The sequence below is a fragment of the Mustela nivalis genome (assembly GCF_964662115.1).
Source record: "Mustela nivalis genome assembly, chromosome: 9".
Classification (NCBI taxonomy): domain Eukaryota; kingdom Metazoa; phylum Chordata; class Mammalia; order Carnivora; family Mustelidae; genus Mustela; species Mustela nivalis.
Window position 1 is genome coordinate 9,435,856 of NC_139028.1, and position 21,729 is coordinate 9,457,584.

Below are 21,729 nucleotides of genomic sequence, written 5' to 3' on the forward strand. Positions count from 1 at the left end.
GTTCTCTAATTTAATGCCTATAACTACTTAATGTTGGGCAAAACTGCAGTGAGCTGTAGAGCTGAAATTCACACCCATGGTTGCTGACTTCTCTGAAAACCATCCACTGGGAGCCTTGTATTTGGATAACTTTCCAATAACCTACTTAATGGTCTTCAAAAGCAGATTCCCGACAACCCATCCATCCATTCCCCCACAAACTGGATTTGAGGTGGGAGAGCCTCATTTATTTACACAATCCCATCTTGCTAACAAGCATCTGAAAACAACGATGCCCTCTGAAGTCTACCTATTCTCCTCCGTAGAGTAAAAATTAGGGAAAGAAGACTGAGCAGAAAGCAAAAAATGAAATTAGGAAGTTCTGTTGAATCATACTTTATCAGGACAGAGTCAACTCAACAAATTCACTAGCTAGCCATGTAGAAGGCACGTGCAGAATACACACAGAAATACAATTGTCCTACCCTTGAATAGTTCAATACCATCGTGGAAATTAAGACAACAGGCTTAAAATGGAGTCACTCATGCCAAGGCCACATTACCAAACGTAGACTTAATTATAGTGTTGGTTTTCCCCAGAACAGAATCTTAAAGCAGTCAGTCAGGAATCTCCAGATCAACACGAGTTATACAATCTGCCTGATGGACTCCCACTGTCTTCCAAGGAAATGTAACTTTGCAGTAATGAATTCAGCTTTTTGCCCAGTATAACCTCCTTGTCCGTGCTCTCTTCTGCCTATAAACATCTTTCTATTTGCACAGTTCCTTGGAGCCACGTCCTGTCTGCTAGATTGGATCTTGCCTGATGAGTGAATCATTAAATAAAGCCAAAAAAATCTGTAAAATTTACTCAGTTGAATTATTTTTAACACCATTAATCCAGAAGAGACAGATATACACACAATTAGTGATGGTAAAGGTAGTATCATTGGTGCCGTGATTATTGACCCCTAAGTGTGGGTTATCATCTAAAAACCACATGCCAACTCCAATTACTACCCTCCTTTTATAGATGTAAGAGCAAGGGGTAAGAGACTTGTTTAATATCAGACCACTAGTAAGTAAGGAAACCTTATTCAATACAAAGGGAGCTTAGCAGCAAAACTGGCTCCAAGAGACTGCACTGCATTGCTCTAAGAGAGATGGGGACAGGCGCTGTAGAAAAAGGTGGATCGAATTCCAAGCATAGCAAACAAGATTGGAATACATGAACCAGCCCTAACCAAAAATAAGTGGCCCTGATGTTAAACCATTCACCTCCCACACTTAGCTGGAATGAAAAATTAGCCCAGATGTGTATTGGACTTGGAATTCACACACATTCTGAGCCAAGACCATGCAGATCTGATTCCCAGGCATGGGGCGCTGATGGTCCTGGGCACCTGTTACTTCCAGCCCCAGAGAATATCCCTGTACACCTGGAGAGTCCCTGAGGTATGAGGAAGAGAGATGTTTCATGGAAGAGAGATGTTTCATGGGAAGCAGAAACGTAAAAAGGGAGAGACAGAAGGGAGGTGGTCGTATCCTACCAACATGGCTACTTGCCATCTGCCCAGAGCACGCTGACTCCTCAGAAGATATTCTCAGGCTCAAACGTCCCTAGAACCCAACATGCCTGAAGGTAGGGTTTGCAGAACAGCTGCCTCCAACCCTTAGAAGTTTTACGGGACTGCGTAACACTGTACAAATAATAATTTAGCTAACACTTAAGGGGGGGGGGCTGCCATTTTTAATCCCCTGTCTCCACATTAGCTCATGTTGGCCAACTGTAGGCTTTGAGCCTGGTCTCGGTGGAGTCTGACTTTATAAACGCTGCTTTGAAGTCTCTGCAAGTACGACTTAAACACAAATGACATGTCTTCTCAAGACATGGCTCAAGCCACAGCGATCTTCTATCCCCGTTGAGCAAGAATCAAACGGACGTTTTATCCGCAGCCACACAGATCTACAGTCTGTACACACCTGGAGGGGAAGCTCCTCCCACCTGCTGGGATTCAGCCACCAAAGGGCTTCATCTCCCGGGGATCACACTTAGTGCCAGAAGCCTTTAGGAGCAGAAAAGGGAGCCTGGAGCTCTTCCCAATGAATGCAGACCAAGGGGTCAGCAGGGCAGTACACAGAGGAGTGATCACTGTCGTCATCCCCCAAACCCACAGTGGGGTCCTGGTGTGGGTGAACGCGTAAGGGAGTGGGGGGACGCCAGTCTCCGGGCCCCTCCAGAGGCTGCCCCATCTGCCACTTGCCACCGGCTAGTGAGGGAGTGACGAGCCTGAACCAAAACCCCAAAACCCTCCAACCGGAGAAGTTGCTCTTCCCTAAATCTATACCTGTACTCTCTGTTCTACAAAAACAAAAAGACATTATTTTGCCTTAGGGTGTCCCTGTATGTGAGTTAGGGATATTTCTAACTGACTATGGACCGTTCAATTTAGTCATGACCAAAGTTTTACAAAACGTATCTCCATCATCCGGGATAGTGCTCGGTATTTTAAGGGAAAAAAACGTCCTTCCCTAAGCCTACTCACTCGCACTCCAACATGCCAGGCCTGCTCGTCCACAAACAGCAGAGAATGGATGCACCAGTGGACACGTGGACAGAAAGAAAGGTAGAAACCAAAGGTTCACACTTCGGTTGGGATGCTGAGCAGCACGGTTGTTTGCAAAAATGTAAATCTTGCTTGATGGATTATTTTCAAATCAAAACTGGAACCAGACACACCTCGCGCTCTTTTCCCATTTATTCTGATGTAGAATTCACTTAGTGTTTAATAACTCACGATATCGCAAAAATAAAAAACAAAACAAAAAACCACCCACATCAGATACAAACAGCAAGGTTTTTTCCCCCATTCTCAATTTAACACAAAAAGGGAGCAAGACCACAAATTGACTCCATTCTTAGAGCCGTGTTCTATTTTGGTATCCAGCCTTTGAAAAGGAACAGAGTCAAGCTGAATGGGAATAAGTTTGTGGGAAAACAAAAGGCATCATGCTACGAACACGAAGGGGTCGCGGGGTAGTCTAAGAGAGCAAACAGGTAAAACCATCCTGGAGTCTCTCTGAGCTTAACCCATAGAGCCCAGCACTTCTGTGTCATTACTCATCGTTCCCACTCGCCATGACTTTGTCACTGATTGTCATCCCTACCAGATTACAAACTTCAGGGGTTCAAGAAACCCATCTGTCCTGCCCACCTCTGTGGCCATGACACCTAGCAGAACATCTGACAGTGAGTGAGTCCGAACCTTCCAGTGTCCTATGAATGACCATGTGAGTAAAGCAGACACATGGCGGCGTGTGACCCAAGAACCAGAATTAACGACGATAGAGATTTTGACTCAGTAAGAGGCTGAGCGATTTCCACTGGTCAGAACCACGTAAAGTTGGGAATGGTGGCTCATGTGTAGAAGGAGAGGTGAGGACACAGAGAAGCCTGACTGTAGCAAACAGTGTGCAACTCTGGGGTCCGGGCTCAGGCTTTACCATCCTCAAGAGGCTTGCTAACTCTGAAGCTCTATGATCATGACATAGACCTTTCCCCAGTTTGGATCAGAATTTTAAACTAAAATCATTCACACTCTTCTCTGTGGCTGGAATGACACAGACAACTTTTTGAACGGAAGGTGGTCAACTTTCCAAATCCTTTTTTTGGGCTGTACATTTATCCCACATCAGCTGGATCAAAGGTAATACTGCTTTCTTCTCAACTATTTTACTTTTTCTAATTACCAGGCTTCCGTTCAATAGGTGTGGACCCAAGGGTTGACTTAATCAATCCCAAATGGTGTTCCTTACCGAAGAGAGCTTTACTGTGTTGGCCATGAAGTAAGCACACAGCATACCACCGAGAATTAACAAAAGTTCACCTCATACCGCTGCATTTAATCACAGAAAATATCTCTATACTTCATGAAACCAATGTCTGCTTTTAATCACAGAGTGGTTTTGGCTACTTACCACAAAGGAATAATAAATCTTGAATCCAGGTTTAGCCACGAAGTAGTCATCGGACTTGAATGTTATTTTTATTTGGTTTGTTCTTGATGTTATCCTCGGAGGAACTTCCTTGTGTCCACACCACCGTCCTCTAATTATGGTACTGGTTTCAGATACATCTTCGACTTCCACAAAATCATACCTGGTTTCAATTTGACATAAATAAACGTATTTTGGTTAGAGTAGACTACGGAATTCATACTTCCACTCGGAAATGAAAATTACTTATGTGCCTTCTCATGACCTATGAGCTAAAATGAAAATTAAAGCCCATTGAGATTTTGAAGGACCTAGTTTTTTGGATGAAGTTTTCCAAATTCAAACTTCAGTAATCCAAAAGAACCCTCATGGACGTTTAGCCATGAGTATGCCCAAATCATCAGTAATGAAAATGGGCCACTGTTTAAGCACGGGGCTCATAGTGCTTCCTAGGAAAACTAGTAACTATAATCTATTGTCATCTATTGTCCTATTTTTTAGATATAGTTCTAATTCTAGGTCCAAATATTTACTATGTAAAGTTTTCAAACAAATTCCCACTTTGAATTAATTCACCACATTCAGGGCTTCCTTAAGAAATGACCTGTATCTATAAAGCATAGAGAATCAGCATTACATTACATCATCCCATTATAGAAGATACCTGGTGAAATAAAATAAACCTCTATTTTCTCTTTTTGGAAGCTGTCTTTTGGAAGGATCATATCATAAAACAGGACAGTTGTCATAGTGAGAAGCATTAAGACTTCGGGGAGGGAGCTGTCCTAGCCACTACTGGAACTAGCTGGTCTGGTTAAATCAGTGTGTGAATGAGCAGAAGATCACAGTTTCAGCTCTGACTCTGGGCAGAGAGTCACCAAATGCCGAGGTTAAGAACGGAGGACAGTCCCTCTCTGAATGTTCCATATAACCTTTCCATCATGGGGTAGAATGTCTTCAGGGACAGAGTGTACATCTTCTAGGGATCATCTCCCTGATTTTCAGACACCGCAAATCTTGGGACAGTCTACTTGGTGAGCTGAACGACCGGACTTTCAGCTCTGGGCATCCGTCTCTCCCTCCCCCCGGACGACATGGGCTGCTAACGTCACAAGGCAGAGGATGGGCACTCAGGGTGAGCAGTGGCCGCCGTCTCCACAGACCGTGGGTTTTCCATTCCGACTGCCAAAAGGAATCAGCGTGAGAAACATCACAGGTGAATGTGAAAAAAATCCTGGATCCGGCAGGACAATCGCAGGAGCGGGCGAACTTATCACCCACTTACCCAACTTGTCACCCATCCCACTCATCCAATCGCGGCATCGTGGCTACCTTTCACTGAAGTGACTTGCGAGGTCCTTAAGTCCTTTGCCTCAGTTTCCTTATGAGCCAAATAAGAGTTTATACAAATTTCCTGGCTGGATATCTCTTGGGTGCTGTGTAAATTAATTACTTAATGTTTATACGGTGCTTGGAAGGTGAAAAGCACTCACAAAGAATCATTATTCAAGCAATAAAATATTACCGTGTAAACATCAAGGAGGCTTTGGAACAGATGGTAGGAAATCAATTGCATTTCATTTTATATACAATATGTGTAAATCATAGTTACTGCAGAAAGCATGAGTATACTTGAAACTTTGTTAATAACACCATAGGTCACTTTCCTTTTTTTTTTTTTTTTTTTTTTTTTTGTTGTTGTTGTTGTTGTGAAAATAGCAGTGTGATTTTTACTGTGGATGAAGTCAAGAGCGCGTCACTTCAATTCTTTGGGAGGGTCTGAGGCTCTGACCTCTCTCCCGTCTTCCTTTCCCCTTTCTGCCCCTACTCCTCTACCTGCCTCCATAAATTTGGAGAAGCAACTGGATTTTAATGAAGGGTCCAGAAAGGAAAGCGCCTGGCATCTTCTATTTTCAAGGCTAGGGTCAAAATCCTAGCTCAGCTGTGGAGACCTGCCTTCCTGTCCGGGTCATCACCACCCTCTAGAGTCTCCAAAAAAAAAAAAAAAAGTGTCTCCCCCCCCATCTCTTTTTCCAGCCCAGAAGATGAGTTCTCCCTTTCCAGGTTGCACAGACCCGAGATCTGCTGGAGTGCATTCTCTCTGTAAATAAATATTAACCGGCTCTTCAGACTATATTTGTCTCTGCTTTCGGCTTACAATACCCTCTGTGGTCTCAGAAAGGAATCGTCGCTGCTGTTATTCTTTTTTTTTTTTAATTTATTTTTTATTTTCAGCATAACAGTATTCATTATTTTTGTACCACACCCAGGGCTCCATGCAATCCGTGCCCTCTATAATACCCACCACCTGGTACCCCGACTTCCCACCCCCTGCCCCTTCAAACCCCTCAGATTGTTTTTCAGAGTCCATAGTCTCTCTTGAAAAAAACGACAGCCACAGGATAAAGGCTGTCAGCCTCATAAACATGCAACAAAGGACAGCCAAATTCGAGGCAGCCTCTTTTTATGCGTTGGAGGGAAATAAAGCTGCTGAAAGGATTTCTTCAGCGGCGCAACAGCAAGGGAGACACCTGATGCATCTACCTGCTCACAAAGGCAGCTCGGGGCCCGGCCTTCATGGGCCGTTGTGGGCCCGTGTTTCTCTGCGAGGCCCCAGGTAAGCAGGCCCTTTGCACAGACGGTCCGCGCTCCCATGTGTCCCTTCTGCCAGGATGGACCCAAAGGCTCTTCTAAAAGGAAGGGGGACGACACACCTCGGGCAGGTCCCCGGAGCCCCCGAGGGAAGTCGGGTGGGACGCCTTGAACCGCCTCGCCTTCACCTTGGAAGTGTGCCCCCGAAAGGGTTTCCTGCCTGCTCACCTGCAGATCTCATTCTCGGCTTCCTCCAGCCCAAACTGCGGGTCGAAGGCGAGCTGTATCCTCGTCTTGTCCCGCGACCGCAGCCGCCAGGTCAGCAGCAGGTTCCTGGGGTAGCTGTTGGGGAAGCGAGGACTCTGCACGTGGCCGTTTCCCGTCACCTGGATGGTCTCGTCTCTTCGGTACAAGTCTGTGAGGTGATTGCTGTCTGTTAGTAGTCACAACTGGTAGAAATTAGTATGTTGCTCCAATTACAGGGAAGCAAACAAAGACAGTTTAAAAACATCACATGTTAAAGCATGTCCTGGTTTTGCGGAAGAGCAGAAGGCCAGACGGCAGCCCTCGGGTTAAACAAGGGACACCCGCACTCCTCCTCCGACCCCCGCCTCCTAGGCTCCCGCAGGCCCACATGAAGTATTTTGTACTTTGAGAGCTCCTTTAGCGGAATTTGGGGCAAGGAAAATGAACAATTTTCTCAGAACTCGGGTTCATTTAGATCAATAGGAAAATAAGTAAATGATTTAAAATAGGGTTTCCTTCCCTTCTTCCATATCATTAAAAATACGTTTTTTTTCTTTTTCCCTGTACGCGGGCAGTGCGACAACATAACTTCAGTGAGGAGCACAGGTCAGACTCAATAACTATTGTCACATGAACGAACAAGAGAGCAAAACACAGAAAAGAATTTCACGGGGCTTAGTGACCACTTATTTGTAATTCAAACAACACTTTCCAGTGGTGTCTCCATTGTAAAAATCATTATTTCTTCGCCTTCATTTTTGGTGACTTAAAGACCTAGTTTTTTATTTTTTAAAATTTTATTTATTTATTTGAGACAGAGAGTGAGCACGAGTAAAAGGAGGGGGAGAGGAGGAAGCAGGCTCCCCGCGGGGCAGGGAGGCCCATGTGGGGCTCGATCCCAGGACCCGGGGATCATGACCTGAGCCGAAGGCAGACGCTTCAACGACTGAGCCACTCAGGTGCCCTTAAAGGCCTGATCCTTATTCTAGTCTCTATTTTATCATAAAGAACTTGTCTGGTCCTCATCCAGGGTTCCTGAGAGGGAACTCGTAACCCCTTAGAATTTCCCAAGTGACAGAAGGGTCTTGGTTATTCATGGTGGACCCTGGGGACCACACCAGAGTTTACACAAATGAGGTCATTAGCCAACCGTGGGTCCCTAAACAGTTTCAGACGGTGGCTGGCTGTGCTGTAAGACCAGCCCTGTGGTTAGAGGGCCAGGGCTTGGAGCCCTGACATCGGCCTGACCTCCTACCCTCCCTGGAGGAAATGGGCACCGGGGACTGGGTCCAGTCACACCGTCAGTGATCCTATCCATCACACCTGCAGAGTGAAAGCCCGAGAGGCTCTCTGGTCCCAGGGGCTTGGGTCAACCTCCTGGGCAGCGTACACACAGAGGGGCTAGGACGGACGTGTCTTGGGGACATGAAAGCTTCCTGCCTGGGACCTTCCCAGACCTCATCTTCCCAGACCTCATCTGGCCGGTCCTGATTTATAGTCTGCACCCTGAAACTTAATAGTAAAACAGTGATTGTAACGACAGCACTTTCTTGAGTTCTGCACGTCGTTCACACGAATTATCAAACACGATGGGTTTATGGGGTCCTGAATCTGCAGCCAGCTGGTAAGAAGTGTGAGCTGACGGGTTCCCCCACCTTCAGTTGGTGTCTGAAGTGTAGTCTCGCGGGTGCCGTGCCCTTTGCCTGTGGACTCTGACCTCCTCTCTGTAGGTCTGTCTTTACATCTTCCCCAGTATCCAGAGCTCTTTGCATTCTAGACTTTGGCTGCTCAGACCCTGGCGTTAGTGGGCCTCCTGCCTCCGTCCCCTTGCGTTCTCCCACAGAGCGTGTATTCTGAGGCCCTATAATTCAGTGAGCCTGGTCAGGGAAGCTTAAATTGCTGGTGGAAACCACCGGAAGGTGGGGCTGCCCGAGGTGGCTGGCAAAGCTTCCCAAACAGCAGAGGAAGGAAGAGGGAAGAAGCACGTGACACTCAGAAGCCTCTCTCTTTTTCATGAATGTTCCTGCACACACAGAAATTACCATATGTTTATAGTATGGAGTTTTTAACTTGTTCAGTGTTCAACGTGTTACACTTGCCCAGTTCGACTCTGCGTGGGAGAGAGAGTGCTCGAGGAGCACAGGGGCTGACGGGAGCTGGTCTCTGGAAACCAGGACAGGAGGGACAGCTCTGGCTCTGTGGCCTCCTCCAGCCTCCCGGATGTCAGCAAACATATATCTGGGCTGACCCTTCCCTCCTGTCTTCCTGGACCTTATGCTGAAACGGAGCCATGAGAATTACCTGTCTGCTCGCTTTGTCATAAAGGGCTTACAGGAAATGAGGGAGAGCTGTTTGCCAGGAAGAGAGAATGAACGATCAGACAGTCAATCAACAATCCTTTATTAGGTGCAGACTATAAAACATAATGTTTTGCAGTGTTGTTAACCCTTTTATCACTGGAGTTTTTACCTTTACAATTGCTGCCCTATTTCCTTACCTTGAGTACTATTATTTGCTTAATATTTCTCTAAATTAATTTTTTTTTAAGAGAGACAGAGCGTGCATGCACAAGTGGTTAGGAGGGAGGGACAGAGGGAAAATCCCCAGCAGAACCCCGCTGAGTGGAACCCTATGTGGGGCTCGATCTCAAGCCCTGAGATCAAGAAATCAAGAGTCGGACGCTTAACTGACTGAGCTACCCAGGTGCCCCTCTAAGTAAGTATTTTTAATCAAAAGCAAATCTATTGTAAAACAAAACTTTGTATCAATGTAAATAACAACTAGATAACCACTTGCCATGAACAGAAGATACCCGTAACCCTAAAGATACAGCGACTGCATTTAAGAACACGCATCTGAGGTGTTAACGTTGCTCATTTATCGAATAAGGAGTCCCAGCGGCACATTTCCCTCTGGTCTCTTTCCGGGGGTGGGAGGGGTTTGTCATCAGTGTTTGGGCGCTTTTAACATTCCAGACGCTAGGTGACGTTTGGCTCTAGTTTCAGAATGCTTAGAGAACAGTCCCTGTGTCTTGGACCTGAGAAGCAAAGCCAATGCACAACTTGCACACCTCCGTGAGCCCTGTGCGGAGAGGGGAAGCGCTGAGGCCAGGGCCGTGGTTGCTCGGAGCCCAGAGAGCTACGGGGCTGGGCAGAATACAAGGTGTGTGTATGGGGTCCTGCGAAGATGTCTGCAAACAACCGGATCTGGAGCAGAGTCCAAACGGGCCCGGGTGGGACCCAGGGCAGGAGGGGGCACCCGTGGGTTTTACAGGTAACGGACAGACCCTGCTGACAGCCAGGCAGAGGTCCCTGCCCTCCGCAGAAGTGGACACAGAATGCAGGGACCTCGACGAATCTAAGGGGTCTGGGACCTCATGACGCAGAGCCGGTGGTGGGATCGCGGTCTGACCCGACACAGTCCGTCCTCGGAGCACGCACCTGTAACCAGAGTGCTGTCCTAGTTGCTAAACTATAGAACTATGAAATACGTCATTGTTCATAGAGAATAGTTTCTTTTTTTCCTTTTCTAAAATTTAAATTCAATTACTTAACATAGTGCGATTTATTGGCTCCAGAGGTGGAGGTCGGTGGTTCATCAGCTGCACTGACCCCCAGTGCTCATCACATCGCGAGCCCTCTGTCATGCCCGCCCCCGGTGACCCCATCCCCCCACCTCTCCCTCCAGCAACCCTCAGTTTGTTTCCTAGGGTTAAGAGTCTCTTATGGCTTGTCTCCCTCTCTGATTTCTTCCCAGTTTTCCCTCCGTTCCTCTATGATCCTCTGTTTTGTTTCCTAAATTCCACATAGGAATGAAATCATGTGATAACTGTCTCTCTCCGATGGACTCACTTCGCTCAGCGGCATACCCCACGCACGTTTATATGGCAAGAATGTAAGTTCTTTATTTCACATTGTAATTCCGAAGGAAGTTTACATCCTCATAAACTCTGAGTTATGCATTTGATCTTTTCTTTAAAGCCAATTAAAATGAAAAGAAAAAAACAAAGCCACATGTTGTATTTGTCTCTTCTGTCCCCAACACTTTAAACAAACTCAGCTCACCCACGCAAGTATCCAAGGAACTCAAGGAACAGCACCTCAGGCCCCAGCACTCATCTCTGGGACTCACCTAGAACTGCGGCTCTCCAGGTGTGTCTCCCAGATCAGACTCATTAACATCACTGCAGAGCTTGTCAGAAATGCAGATGACCGGGACCCACCGGAGACCCACTGAGGCAAGAGAGCTGGGGGTGGTGGAGAAGAGCGCTGCTTGTTTTAAGAGAGCCCTTGCGGGGAGTCCTCTGCTGCCTGGGGGAGAACTGCCCACCCGGCTCATCACCTCACAGGTCCTGTCATCTTCCTTGCTCTTCCTGACTGAGATCTTCCACGTCCTTGTTGGGACTCTACACCTCAAGTTCAATGTTTCATCTTACCTCCCTAGCTGATGACCTGTCCCGGGCTCACTTTCCTGTCTTTGACCTTGGAACCTCCTCCAAGTCATCCTTTCTGGTGCCCAGTGACCCGAAGGCGAGAGGCTACCTGTCTTACTGACTTTGACACAGAGCACCTGGGTGTCTCCTGCCCCCCAACTAGCTTCCTCTGCGTCATGGAACAGAATAGTTCCTGGTCCTGACAGATACCTGTGGTAATCCTCTGTCACCTAACACAGTGTTTAAGAGAGAATGGAATCACGGATAATGGCAGTACTCTTATTTATTCTCAGATCATGATATTACCTATGACAGCATAAAAGGCAAAGCCCAGGCGCTGAACGGTTAAATAGGATTGAACACTTGGCCCACGGGAGAAAACAAAAATCCCATCACAGACTGTGCCACCCCACAAATGCAGTGGGACAGGACAGGCATACACATTTGCCCCACTGTCCCCATAAGACATCTGGGAGCCAGCAGCATGACTGAAAGACACAGAACCAAAGAATGGTCACTGGATTCAGAAAATTCCTAACGTGCAAAGGGACAGATTATAAAATATCATTTGCAAAATGGCTGCACGATAATTATACAGTATATCACAGAAACAATATTTGTCAGGACTAAACCTGAATGATATATAAACCAAGGAGCCCCATTTCTGCTGCTAACCCACCACAGCAAGACTACTTAATCTGGGGAGGGAGCAATGCACTTGATAAGAATCCAATTCTGTAAGTCCATCATCACTACAAGTTTAGGTAACAAACGAAGAGGGAGTAAATATCATGGCTCTCCTTCTCTTCTTTTCTTTTTTTTTAAACTTTATTTATTTGACAGACAGAGATCACAAGTAGGCAGAGAGGCAGGCAGAGAGAGGGGGAAGCAGGCTCCCTGCTGAACAGAGAGCCCGATGCGGGACTCGATCCCAGGACCCTGAGATCATGACCTGAGCCGAAGGCAGAGGCTTGACCCACGGAGTCACCCAGGCACCTGTTTTTTTCTTTGAAATTAAATTGTTTTGTTCCTTGAACAGGTAATGAAACCAGCCCCGAGAAGTTAAAGGGATGTGTTGCAAGCCAGAGGAATGGAGGCTGGTGTGTGTAAGAGTCTTAAATCCAGCTTTGCCAAGTGCTAGTCCTGGTGGCTTTCCCCCACGACCACACACAACAGCACTGGACCCACCATGTCAGCCTTTTGGCTTCTGTTTCTTAAACTGATACTTAAGGGGACCACCTCACATGACATTCAAGATTCTGTTCAGGTCCAAGGGACACGACACCTCACCCAGTTTTCTTGCAAGGGGATGGGGGTGCCAGTCGGTCGACCAAGACTAAGTGGTCAAGAGTGAAGCAAAGATGGGACAACAGAATCTGAAATGCCCAACCTTCAATGGGACAGACACTCTTCCGTCTAACAAAGAAGTTATACAGAGTCATACTCTGTCGTCTAAAAGAAGAGTGTGAACAGACAATTGTAACAAGTTGTTCAAACACATACTTAGGAAAATCTTCACTTCTTATAAACTAGAAAAGTATCCCGGGCTCACAGCTCACTGCTTTGCACACAGATCTGTGCTGAACACATTGTAGAAGAATTTAAATAAATCTAATGTGGGAACAATGTATTCTCTGTTTAGCACGTTTTAAAGCTAAGCCCCGGGCTTAGCTTTAACGGGACAGGAAATAAGAACTGAAGATACTCAAAGGGGCTTCATTATTTCGTTGAAAGTCTCACAGGAGGGGCACCTGGGTGGCTCAGTGGGTTAAGCCTCTGCCTTTGGCTGAGGTCATGATCCCAGGGTCCTGGGATCGAGCCCCACATCGGGCTCTCTGCTCTGCAGGGAGCCTGCTTCCTCTTCTCTCTCTGCCTGCCTCTCTGCCTACTTGTGATCTCTGTCAGATAAATAAAAAAAAATCTTTAAAAAAAAAAAAAAGAAAGTCTCACAGGAAAGTAAAAAGAAAATATGCAGAATAATACATTCTTCAGGGAAAGGACTATTCCTTGTAACTCCAGCACCAAAATATTTTCTTTTTCCTTTTTTTTAAAGATAGATTTATTTATTTATTTATTTATTTTGAGAGGGAGAGAAACCTGGGGGGTGGGGGGAAAGTGCAGAAGCAGAGGGAGAGAGAGAACCTCAAGCAGAATCCCCGCTGAGCACAGAGCCTGACACGGGGCTCCATCCCAGGACCCTGAGATCACGACCTGAGCTGAAACCAAGAGTCAGATGCTCCACTGAATGAGCCACCCAGGCGTCCCCCAAATATTTTATTTCTAAGAAATGTGATTCTGATGTAGCCAGTGGGCCTGACATTGTGGGGGACACACTTGGCATCAACATTAAAGGATCATTTGGGGGAGAATTCTACAGGAATGATCCCGCCTCCTCTTCTGTGCTATTTCCACCCAGCTCTGTTACCACCAAGTTCATGACAGCCAGTCTGTGCCACACTTGCAAAACCTGGGACCAAGAAAGAAAAGAAGAACCCTGGCATAAAAGCGGGGGGAGGGGGGTTGCCATTGTAAGTGGGGCCACGCTCAGACCTGTCGAGCACCGTACAGAGTCAGGGGACTGAGTGGAGGTTCCCACCGGGTGCAAGGCTCTAATTTAGAAGAGTAAGCTTACCAAGAATAACCAGGGGTCAGGTCTGTGCCTTGCCGAATGTGTTATCCTCAGTATTGCTACAAAGTGAAGACAGATTATCTTTGCGCCCTTCCTCTGTGCCTTGTTGAAGAGGCAAACAAGAAACAGGGAGACGTGGAGAATATAAAGGGGGGAAGGGCAGGGAGTCTCTAATTTTTTTTTTAAGATTTTATTTATTCATTTGACAGACAGAGATCACAAGTAGGCAGAGAGGCAGGCAGAGAGAGAGAGAGAGAGAGAGAGAGGGAGAGGGAAGCAGGCTCCCCGCTGAGCAGACAGCCCGATGCAGGACTCGATCCCAGGACCCTGAGATCATGACCCGAGCCGAAGGCAGTGGCTCAACACACTGAGCCACCCAGGCACCCCGGTTGTCTCTAATTTTAAAATGAATAGGTCGGGGCGCCCGGGTGGCTCAGTGGGTTGGGGCCTCTGCCTTCGACTCAGGTCATGATCCCAGGGTCCTGGGATCGAGCCCCGCATCGGGCTCTCTGCTCTGCAGGGAACCTGCTTTCTCCCCTCTTTCTCTCTCTGCCTGCCTCTCTCCCTACTTGTGATTTCTCTCTCTCTGTCAAATAAATAAAATCTTAAAAAATAAAATAAAATAAAATAAAATGAATAAGTCAATTTGTAGAACAGATCCTAAAACACACAACTGGGATGAAACTGAATTTAATTAGGAGATAATTTATGGGAAATTATCTAACGTAAAAAGCACAGGGTTGGAGTCTCACCATGTGAACTGCTAAAGGTGAAAATTAGACCTCGTTAAAAATGTTCGTTTAAAAATCAGTGTGAGAGCATTTTCGACATTTTCCCCTCTTCGTGTTTCCCAAGGCACCAAAGCTTGCAATCAATGAACTAAATTCTTCCTGGGACTGTTGGTGGGGCCATCTTCATTAAAGAAATTTTGGTTAACACCTGGCATGTGTTCCTAGCGAACACTGGTTCTTCCCAAATCCCCCGTCAGCTCTCAAACAAGTCACCTGTGCTCATTCCGCTTCTAAGCACCTCCAGAGCAAAGCTGATTAAACATCAGACATTTATTTAGAATTCTCCAGCAGAGATTTTTCTAAGGACTCCAGTCATCACACAAAAAACCTTTTCCTTTACGAAGATTCAGGGAGGAGTGAACTGGTTGCCTGCCAGTTGTGTATTATTATTATTATTATTTTAAATTATAGTTCCTTTTGGCACAAAGCAAAGTGTTACTGTTTTATAAACAAACTTCCTCAGAGTAACCATTTGGAGTGTGTTTTTGGAGGGTAATCACTTGATCATTCCCTGAGTTCAAAAATTATTCTTCTTTGAGAATTTGAGTCTGTCAAAATAGAAAAAGAAAAAAGTACCCTCAATTCTTTTTTGGACGTTGGCCAGAAACAGTCACCAGGAATGCCGTGATGCCCGAAGCACTGGACTGATGGTTACTCCTCCTCCCCTCAGCGGATCTCTTAATGCACAAGGTTTTGTTGTGTCATGGCACAACACGGAGGAATTATAGGAGCTGCTCCCACCCCCGGGACCCAAGACCCCTGTGGACACCTGCAACCACTGACCGCTGTATACACTATGTTTTCTGGGAACATGCACACCTCTGAGAGAGCTTAATTTAGGCACAGTGAGGGATCAGCAATAGTAGCTAAGACTGACCCACAGCAACTGTGACAATATACGGTGATGACAGTCCCGTGACTGTGGGCTCTCCCAAATGTACTCGTCCCTGTGGGGATGATGGGAGGTGACAAACCACATGGGCGCGGTGATGTGGCAGGAGGCCACTCCTGACCTTTCGACTATACATCAGAAGGAAGATCACCTGCTTCCAGACCACCGATGACCCAGGGTAAATGAGATCGGGAAAGTAAAATCACAAACGGGGCGGGAGACTAATACATATGCTTTCCTTCAAAATAGCTTCTATTTTATAGGTATACTCTAAAATGATTGCAAAATTCGATTAAAATGAAAATTAGCTTTGGCCTATAATTAGAAAATTAAGAGGGGTGAAAATAAAAATAGCCCCAAGAATCTACACTGAATTTTATCTCATTAGGATAATTCCTATTCATTAACTCTCTAATAAGCCTCTTTTTTCCCACTGTAGTCTTTCTGTGTTGTGATGGTGCTTACATGAGGAAGACAGGAAAAGAGTGAATCAATCACGTGCAGAACCCTGGCAGACGGGGAGGGGCAGTGCTGAGCGGCCTGACGGGGAAGTATTCCAGAATCAAAGAGAGAAACCTTCTCAATTATACTAACTTAACACCTAGAAAACAAGACAATTATAATGACAAAAAGATCTACTTTAATCACTGAGAACACAGCTCAGACATACAGAAAGATAAGAGGCAAAATAGCAGGAAAAGTCATGCCCAAGAAAAACGAGATCTCCCCTTTTCCCTAGGAAGCACTGATTATACGAAAATTAATATTCTTACAAACAATGGCAAGGAAGATGAAAAAGTATGAACTTTGAGTCTTCGCAGAGGGTGAGAATCTTCTCGAGTTAGTTTGTGGAGTACGTTTCAGGAAGCAGTCATCAGCTCAGCAAAACTGCTATGGGGTCGGGACAGTGTGGCCCAAAGACGACGATTCTGAACTATCCCCATGATTGAGAACTTGATTCGCGTGATGAAGACAGAGCGTGTTCCCAATCACGTTTGACTGATGATTCATCAAATGCAAGAGAAAACTAACTGGCGGTTCATATAAGCATCACGCGGCTTCTAATTTGTGATCTGTGTTTCCCTATTTGCTACATACATTAATTATCTCTCATGTAATAGACATGAGCACATCACGGATACCTATAATTACACTCACATGTTTATTAAGCTACACGGCCTCGGTGCTCTTTGTAGAGTGAGTCGTTTTTCAATACTGAATGTCCCTGAATTCCAGAATTTTTTGCATATTCAGATTTCAAAATAGGGAAAATTGTATGATTACCGTTAAAGGTAAGTGTCCAGCTGTCAGGAAAAAGAGGAAGTGAGAGCAGAGTTTTGTCCAAATTTAGTCATGCTTAAGAGATAACTATTCATCTGGCTTCAAACTCGGGTATGTTCACGGGTAGCATTATACATGGACGAATTATAATTTATATTTGGATATCTAACTGTAATGTAAAGTGCCTTTCCAAGTCTGCATTAAAATGGAGCACAAAAATGAAAATGCCTCTAGGCATATAAACGAGTATGCAAAAAAAAAAAAATGAAAAATATAAATAGACCAAAAAAAAAAAACCCAAAACGGAGAAATGATATCCCTTCCATGTTCTCTTGTGAAGAAATTATCCAGTGCTTTACAGGACTGAAGCTGAGAACAGACAGACAAGCACAGAAAGCTGAATTCTGACTTGTCGTGGAGCTTTAAGTAAAGCAATCCGCTTCTTACCTCAGACATTAAAATAAAGGCGGAAGAAATTACCATATATCTCAGAGCAGGTCAAAGAACTGTCAAAGCTCAGAGATATTAATGCAAAGAATTCATACAGTGTGGTGTGATACACATCTATCTGTCAATAGCTGGTCGCTTTCGGGAGAATCTGCTGTCCCATACACTGATTCTAACTCCCGTAAGCCAAGAATTACGCTGCAATTAATTCAACAGAAAATGCAGATGGATTCCCAGTACTCCTCAATCTTTCTTAAAAACATTTTGAGGCCCAAAAATGCTAAGCTCAGCAAATCGCGAACACACGCACATGCACACACACACAGAGGTCATGAAAAAGGTCATGTTACCTCGGCGCTGTGTCTCCATACTGAAGGACAGAAATAAATAAGGCTTTTGAGGCTCAACTCAAAAAAGGCTTGAACTTGGACTTCCACTGGGATAATAAAATAGAGTTAAATTTTTATGGATGAATTCATGCTATTGCCATGTTATTAAAAAAGAGTTTTGTGTGTTCTCAAGACAGATGCATTTCCCCACATAAGCTATTCCAAAGCTATGCTGGGGCCATGTTGGGTTTTGTAGAGGACAGTGCTTCAGCATGGGGCCAAACTGGTGTCTGCTCTCTGGTCTCCTGCCAACAGGTCTTTCCAGCATGGTGGCCTGACCTGGTGAGCCCTCTCCACCTTGTCCTGTTGTGGTCACACAGTGGTGTTTGTCAGGAGGGGCTGGATGGCACCGGCCTAAATCTCACTGCTTTTCACAACAAAGTTTTTTTTTTAATTTTATTTATTCATTTGACAGACAGAGATCACAAGTAGGCAGAGAGGCAGGCAGAGAGAGAGGAAGGGACGCAGGCTCCCCACTGAGCAGAGAGCCCGATGTGGGGCTCGATCCCAGGACCCTGGGACCGTGACCCGAACCGAAGGCAGAGGCCCCAACCCACTGAGCCACCGGGGTGCCCCCACAACAAAGTTTTCATTGTTGCTCACACTGCATGTCTATCTTCTTGGGTCGGGGGGGCTCTGCTTCCTGCTTTCCCACTCAGGGACCCACCGGTTTTCTAAATGCTTCTGTCTGCAGAGCCCTGACCAAAGCTCATCGTGTGGCTAGATCCAATTTCCAGCAGGGCAGCCTCCTGGAAGTGACGAGCAGCTCTAGTGATGACCACAGGGCTCTGCTTGCGTCCCCCACACGGAAGTGAGGTCTTGCCGCGTGGCTTTGTTGTACGATCAGTAGCAGAAACTATCCACGCGCTGGATAGCATCCACTGTTCTTCTGCAATAAATCATTGCAGAGTTGGTGGGAGGGATGTTGGGGAGAGAGACCGGTAGGGGCAGAGAATTGATAGATGAGCCCCCAGGACCACGAGGAAGAAAGATGTTGGTGGGTCGCCAGGAAAATACATTTGAGTAAGGGAGCTTGATCGTCTTCAGAACTTGTCTTGTTAGAGACGGCACATGGGTTTTATTTTCCGAGTGGGTGAACGCGAGGGGTGACGACCTCCTGCGAGATTAACTTAGGATTCTGAGCCTATGTTTGTTTTAAGTGGGGGAAGTGGAGCAACCAGGTCTGTCGTGGGCCCAGAGAGAACCCCTGTTGGCATCACTCACTTTCCCACGGACTCATACTCCAGGTTTCCTCATTGTTCCACATCTAGGTTTCCTCTTACCTGTTCGACAAGATCACAAACTGCTAGGTAGGTGTGTTATTCACAGTGGGTACCCAACCGATAACTTGCTCGATGAATCTTTGCTTGGAAGTAACAGAAAGATTGGGTGGTTTTCCTATTTAGGACAAAGAAATCTCTGGGCAAATTAAATCGGTGTAGAACCTTATTTACATATTCTTCAGGATATCTGTAAATGTTAGATTAAATAGTAATTTTCACAAAAAGCTAATATTTACTATATATGTCTCAAGTACTACAAGGTGCTTAGTGCTTATGGTCTGTTTAGAACACGAAGGAACCTAGTACCTTGGTCTTCATTAGTACTACACATTCGGAAGCAGAAAATCCCTTGAACTCATGACAGAGAAAATTTTGTTCTGTTCTTTGTTGACTCATTTTTGTTGCATCAACCTCAGATTTCTGTAACCAGTTCTGCAGACGGAGCGGGGAGACCTGGACAGATGAGCGAATACTTTGGGTTTTATTCCGCTCCTCGTCTCCACGCTTTACACACCCCGTCAGTCTAGTGCTGCTCACCACATACCCGCAAGCTCCCCCACGGAGCTCAGCACCAGGCACAGTACCAGGACCTGGCAGATAGTAACTGAGCGTCCGTTACAAGAGCAAATGAATGAACAAATAAGAGAATTTCATGAGTGACAGATGATGGAAGAGACCGTTTTTCATCTCAAATAAGATTATCCTGCTTACTCTCTGTAACTTTCATTTTAACGCAAAAATTTAATAGCAAATAACAGTATTTTTGATAGGAAAAACTAAGGGAAATAACCGAGACACGGTCATATATCTGGAAACTGTCTATCCATGTCTGTCTGTCTATCTATGTATCTATCTATGATAGAGTCAGACTGTGATAGAGTCGGACTGCCAAACTAGAAACCTGTACACACCCTAACCCATAGTGTCCTTCATGATTACGAAGGCACTTGGAACACAGCCTGGGTATATGAAACGTGCGTCACTGGAAGGCAAGCTCGCTCTTGTGCTGGGCCACTCCTGCGGTCATCTAGAATCACTTTTTCCAATGACATAGAGAAAAGGGTGTGGCCTTTTGTAAAGGACAATTCATACCAGCATTTACCGAGTACCGAGAATGCTAATGGTGTGTCCATACACGGTTAAAAGGAACCCACCTGGGAACTCAAAGAGGCCTGCTTCACCCTAGAAAACTGGAAGATGACTTGGAAACGATGAGGTGTGATAACCCCGGCCATCGGTCTGGCTTCCTTGGGAGCGCGTATATTAATAATAGAATCTCATACATGACTAGCAGGAAAGAATCTGAAGCTATTTTCTGGACAAGATCCAAAGGGGGCCATCACTCCTTAAGCGTTTACTCAGATCTCCAGGAGCGCCTGGTAGGAATCAGGGGTCACCTTCAGACAGTGTGTGGGCTTTATGTGCTCACCCCAAGTTCAACACCATGTGGTAGAAGCTGCCAGTTCCAGGTTCCTCCATTGCAATTGTTTTTGCAAAGGAGAAGAAAAATAGAACTTTCTATTCCCATCAGCTTACGGCTTCAACAATATTGCCATGGATCTGTTGCTCTGAACTCTTATAATGATATTTTTTATGTCATTCATAAACCATGCATAATTGCTTTTAAACTTTACTAGATTTTCTTCTGAAACATAATAAAATTATAACTTTTAAATTGAGCTACAGTGACTAATCCTCTGTGAGACTGACTGCTGCAGAGACCAGATGGCAGGAGAAGCCGGCCACTGAAACACAGCTCTGTTTGCTTCTTGGACTGACAGGCTACTGCCCGAAAAAGAAATGCGGATTTTGTTTATTCTCAGGGGGTCTCAGGTGTGAACGAAGCTGCATTTTTTAAGGTTAATCTTAGAAAAACAGCAGTTTCAGAGGGAAGACCTACTACAGGCCATCTCTTTTGGTACTTCAAATAAATAAAAAAAAAGATGGCACTGCCTTTGCATCTGGAATATTTTTTTTAAAAAGCATTTTAAGGGATGACTGGGTGGCCCAGTGGGTTAAGGCTCTGCCTTCAGCTCAGGTCGTGATTTCAGGGTCCTGGAATTGAGCCCTGCATCGGGCTCTCTGCTCAGTGAGGAGCCTGCTTCCCTCTCTCTCTCTGCCTGCCTCTCTGCCTACTTGTGATCTCTCTCTCTCACACTCTCTCTGTCAAACAAATAAATGAAATCTTAAAAAAAAAAAAAGGCATTTTAAAGCTCCTGTGCACAAAGAAAAATGATATATTTAGCATTTTTCTTAGATAAGACAGTATATTCGAAAGCACAGTTTTCTAACTAGTATTATACTGTCTCTACATTAGACCTAGAGATAGATAGATACATACACACACATGGGGAGAGAGAGAGAGAACAAAATAGGGTTTTAGGAAGTGAGACATCCAAATAAATGGAAAAAGTACCAGTGCATTGGGGCACCTGGGTGGTTCAGGAGGTTAAGACTCTTGATTTCAGCTCAGGTCATGATCTCAGGGTCGTGAGATCGAGCCCCAAGTCCAGCTCTGCACTCAGCAGGGAGTCTGCTTGGGATTCCCTTTTTCCCCCTCTCTCTGCCCCTCCCAGCCCAAAACACACACTCTTTCTAAAATAAATAAATAAAATCCTTTAAAAAAGCACCAGTGTCGGGTGCCTGGGTGGCTCAATGGATTAAAGCCTCTGCCTTCGGCTCAGGTCATGATCTCAGGGTCCTGGGATCGAGCCCCACATCAGGCTCTCTGCTCAGCAGGGAGCCTGCTTCTTCCTCTCTCTCTGCCTACTT

General features: G+C 45.6%; 1 protein-coding gene across 2 annotated transcripts in view; it reads right to left on the reverse strand.

Annotated features, from left to right (window-relative positions):
- The window catches only part of PDGFD (platelet derived growth factor D), a 218,623-nt gene that overhangs the window by 60,099 nt on the left and 136,795 nt on the right, over positions 1–21,729 (reverse strand). Inside the window, exons 2-3 of one of the 2 annotated variants that reach the window (XM_082684002.1) lie at positions 6,796–7,000; positions 3,958–4,138 (exon numbers count right to left, since the gene is read on the reverse strand). In XM_082684002.1, coding sequence (XP_082540128.1) covers positions 3,958–4,138; positions 6,796–7,000 — 386 coding nt within the window. The remainder of the gene's footprint in view (positions 1–3,957; positions 4,139–6,795; positions 7,001–21,729) is intronic. The other variant, XM_082684003.1, reaches the window with a different exon arrangement.